The following is a 4,679-nucleotide window of genomic DNA, read 5'->3' as shown; positions in this document are numbered from 1 at the left end:
CAGAAGGAAGATGGGGCAATCTACTTCCATAGTGATACTGCCTCGGAAACCCAAGGAGGGGTCGCTATGAGTCGGGTCCGACTTGATGGCACATAACAACAAGAACAACGTATATTTTTAATAAATCACTGTATTAAACAGTAATAACTTGAAAGCACTAAAAGATGACTCAAGGGTTACTGAGAGATGCTTTGCTTTGAAAAAAACAAAGAAGGTGGCCAGATAATATGAGACAATGTATTTTCATAATGTATTTTGGGGTAACTTTAATTTTACTTTGTGCTTAGGGTACTTGGCAAAATTGTGTGGCCATTTACTGTTCAAAGATGAAATTGAAAGTATGCTTGATGGTAAGTATCAAGGTAACAATGAAGCATTTACACATAGGTCTAAATAAATACATCATTTGTAATTCTACTCACATATATATTTTATAAATGTTGCCAGGGATGGGAGAAGGGTGGTAGTGTGGGTGGGTGGGTTAGGGTGGAGAATCAGTAAAATCTATTTCTCTTACTCAGTCTTGTTGTTTCAATCTTTCCTTTTATTCCATTCATTATTTCAGACTTACTTATCATCCCGGATCCCTCAGGAACTGTAGAGAGTTGAGAGTTCATTTACTTATTCATCCAACCAATATTTTTCCAGTGTCAACTGTGTGACAGTGCTATTCTAGTCTTTGAAGATACAGCAGCAAGCGAAACAAAGTTCCTTCCCTCAGGGAATTTACAATTTGGTGGCTCCAAAACATAAACTCAGTGCCTTGTAGTCAATTCTGACTCATAATTATATTATAGCACAGGGTAGAACTATCTCATAGGGTTTCCCAGGTGGTAATCTTTTCAGAAGCAGACTACTACATCTTTCTCCCATGGAGTGGCTAGTGGGTTTGAACCACTCACTTTTCAGTTAGCAGCTGAGGGCTTAATTGTTCATGTTACCCTTCTTTAATTCTGTCCTCTACGTTGCTATCCATTAAATAAGGAGTGCTGGTGCTCAGTGGTTAAGCACTTGGCTACTTCCATAAAGGCTACTTCCATAAAGATTACAGCCTTGGAAACCCTATGGGAGAGTTAGTTGTACTATACTCTGTTTTAACAGCATTGTTAAGATTTGGAATCAACTCAATGGCAAAGGGTTTTAATCTTTAAGGAAGCAGATTGCAACATCTTTCTCCCCCAGAGCAGCTGGTAGATACAAACAGCTGACCTTTTGGTTAGTACTTGAGCACTTAACCATTGCCCCACTAGGTTCCTTATTTAGTGGATAGTAATGTACACTCTGGTGGTGCAGTGTGTAAGGTATATAGCTGCTAACCAGAAGGTCAGCAGTTCAAACCCATCAGCTGCTTCATGGGAGGAAGATGAGGCAATCTATTTCCATTAAGATTTACAGCCTTAGAAACCCAAGGGGTGTCTCCATAAGTTGGAATTGACTTGATGGCAGTAGGTTTTTTTTTAGAATGTACATTCACAGAAGAAAGAATTAAAGAAGGATAACATTTCTTCTGTCAAAATATTAGGGCCTCAAGCATTTTTCTTTTGGCTTGTATTAACTGGTGGCATAACAGTTAAGTGCTCAGCTGCTAACCAAAAAGTTGGCAGTTAAAGCCACACAGTGATTTTTCAGGAAAGACCAGGTGATCTGCTTCCATAAATATTGCAACCAAGAAAATTCTATGGGAAATTTCTACTCTGTCAACATGGGGTTGCTATGTGGAATCAACTCAACAACACCCCAAAACAACAACAGCACTTGAGTCCCTGGATGGTGCAATTATTAATGCAGCTGCTAACCAAAAAGTTGGCTCAAGTCCACCCAGAAGCACTTTGGAAAAAAAGACCTGGTGATCTACTTTTGAAAAATCAGCTATTGAAATCTCAATGGAGCACAGTTCTATTCTAACACACATGGATTTATCATGAGTCAGAGTCCATTTAAAAAAAAACAAAACAAAACTCATTGCCATTGAGTAGATTCTGACTCATAGTGATCCCCGCTGGGTTTCTGAGGCAGTAAATCTTTATGGAAGTAGAGTGCCTGGTCTTCCTTCTGCGGAGTGGCTGGTGGGTTTGAACCATCAACCTTGTGGTTAGCAATCAAATGCTTTAGGTACTACACCACCAGCACTCCTTAGAGTCTACTCAGTAACTGAAAAGAAAAATAAATGTCCTCCAGGATCAGTATTACAAATAGATGGGGTAGAAATGATGGCTACCTTCCTTCCTTATTCATTTATTCATTCATTTATTCAACAAACACACATTTATTGACTGCCAGTTAGTTGCCAGACACTATAATTTCCCCTCCCCCTCTCTAGAATTTTTTTCTTCTTTCTCTCCTCCTACTCTTTCTCCTTCTGTTCCTTCTCTCTTTTCTAAATCTTCTTTCATTTTTCCCTTTGTTTCATTTTTCTATGGAAGAAAGTAATAATTCAAAGTAATCCCACTATTTGGAAGTAATGATACTGGCATCCTGGAACGTACATACATAATATCCCCAGTATGTTCAAAGAATATAAGCATACTACACATTTATTTTTAACATAACTTTTTATAACTTTTTTCACTTATCATACACTATAAATACTTTTCAATGCCAAAAAATATACCTTTGCAATATAACGATTGCATAGTATTTCATTTTATGAATATTACTAATTTAAACAATCCCCTATTGATTAACTGATTGATTCCAATTTAGACTGATCCCACTTTTTTCATTATTCTGAGCAATATTGAACCTCTTTGTTGTTGTTGTTGTTATGTGCCGTCGAGTCGGACCCGACTCATAGCGACCCCTCCTTGGGTTTCCGAGGCAGTATCACTACGGAAGTAGATTGCCCCATCTTCCTTCCGAGGAGTGGCTAGTAGGTTTGAACCACCAGCCTTCTGGTTAGCAGTCAAGTGCCTTAGGCACTATGCTACCAGAGCTCCCATTGAATCTCTTTATGAATGTTTATTTTTGCTATCTAGTAGAATATTCAGCATATAATAAGCATTCAGTAAATGTTTATTGAATATTGCCATTTTGGGAGTTTGGTGGGGATAAAGGATAAAACTTTCTGGATGTTTTTGGTCAAAGTGATGAATTTTGAGGGGGAGGGGGACTCTCTGAATGGTATCAGGGTGCTTCAAGGTTAGAGTTTCTATGGCTTTAAGAGAACTGCTGATGCCTTGAACTAAAACCCTCCTGCTGTTTCAGCTATTGAACAACTGCTGAGGGATGAAGACCCTGTGATCAAGAATTTGGCCAAAAAAACCCAGAAGGTTATTAAGGAAACAGAGCATAGACTGACCTCCTCAAGTATTAAACAAACATTCCAAAGATTGTTTAACTTCTTCTACTTCAAAAAAATGAAGATAATTTATCATTATTCTGAGACCCGCACATGAGATCCAGATCTGAAGGACCTAAAGATGCCAAGAATGATAAGGAAGCCCTCACTGAGGAGAACTATGAAGACTCTTTGTGAAGAATGAGTCTGGCAATGCATCTGGCAATGCCTTAGTGATCAGAAGCTCTACTTCATATCCAAATTCACTAATAAAAATCGGGGGAAAAAATATATAAGCAAAGTGTTTGATGAGAGGAACTTGGGATTTAACAGATTCAATCAACATGCATCTCCTGAGCACCTTCTAAGTGCCAGACACTGTGGGAGGTATTGGGGACACAGAGATAGTATAGACAGAGTTCTCATCCTCAGGAGGTCACAGTCCAGTGACACACAGTGTGCTCATTTCTATCCTGCTGGGAATAACACTGCCTAGAATAGAGTTCCCAAAGGAGGAGACAGAATTTGTAGTGTGAAGACAGGGGAGGAGAAAAATGTACCTCAGGTAAAGGCACAAAGGTGAAAATGAGTGTTGGGGAAAGCTGAGGAGTTTGTTTTGGTACAACTATGGGTAAGGAAAGAATGGGAAGAACTAAGGCCTGAGGAGAAGACTGTGTGTGGTAATGGGTTTAAACTTTTAAAGTAAAAATTGGATAGTCAGTCATAGTTAGTGCCTCCCCATTTGACTTCCAGATTAAGTCAAACACTTTATACCAGAGTATAAAAGGTCTTCTATGATCTTGCTTGATTTAAGGCACCAGGTTCATCTTCACACCTCTCACCTTACCCTCCTCCTCTATCCCCACCCCGGCAAAAGATGCTTCAGCTGCACAAAAGTACTCATAGTTAGATGAAAGTTCCTTTTTCTCTGTTGATTCTGGCATGGTGACTTTACAGTGTTTCAACTTATAGTTTAAGTAGGTTTTCTCTGTGGGCTCACCTTGGTGCGGAGCAGCAGCTGTTCCAGCTTCTCCTGGATTCTCCTTTACTTCTTAAATTCTGGGCCAGATGTATGTTTAATTCTGTTGACAAATGGTAACAGTGTCTCAGTCAGGATTCCAACATCATCTGATGATCTGATACACACATCGTCAATGATGAAAACAAGAAGAGATTGACATGGGCTCCAGCTTCAGTTTATGGGTTTATGCATTGTTGTTCTCCCCACTTTATATCCATCTTCTCTTCCCAACTACCTGCCCCACAAATTTTAAGCTCCTGCATCAGACAGGAAAACCACAGCCTTATAGAGACTACTTAACCAGCTCCCACACTTGCATGATGTCAAAGCCCTGGCCCTGCATCTCTATTTCATCCTGACTAATAGATCTAGGATGCACAT

The 4,679-nt window shown here is 39.4% G+C and overlaps 1 protein-coding gene across 1 annotated transcript in view; it reads left to right on the top strand.

Moving 5' to 3' along the window:
- MROH9 (maestro heat like repeat family member 9) overlaps window positions 1–3,395 on the top strand; it is a 160,045-nt gene extending 156,650 nt beyond the window's left edge. Inside the window, exons 19-20 of the mRNA XM_007937776.1 lie at window positions 288–350; window positions 3,205–3,395. Of these exons, the coding sequence (XP_007935967.1) occupies window positions 288–350; window positions 3,205–3,395 (254 nt within the window). The remainder of the gene's footprint in view (window positions 1–287; window positions 351–3,204) is intronic.
- The last annotated feature ends 1,284 nt before the right edge of the window (window positions 3,396–4,679 follow it).

Source organism: Orycteropus afer, unplaced genomic scaffold (genome assembly GCF_000298275.1).
Source record: "Orycteropus afer afer isolate SDZICR_OR568_19922 unplaced genomic scaffold, OryAfe1.0 scaffold00044, whole genome shotgun sequence".
NCBI lineage: Eukaryota > Metazoa > Chordata > Mammalia > Tubulidentata > Orycteropodidae > Orycteropus > Orycteropus afer.
Note: the sequence above shows the minus strand (reverse complement) of the source record. Positions and strands in the feature narration are given on the sequence as shown.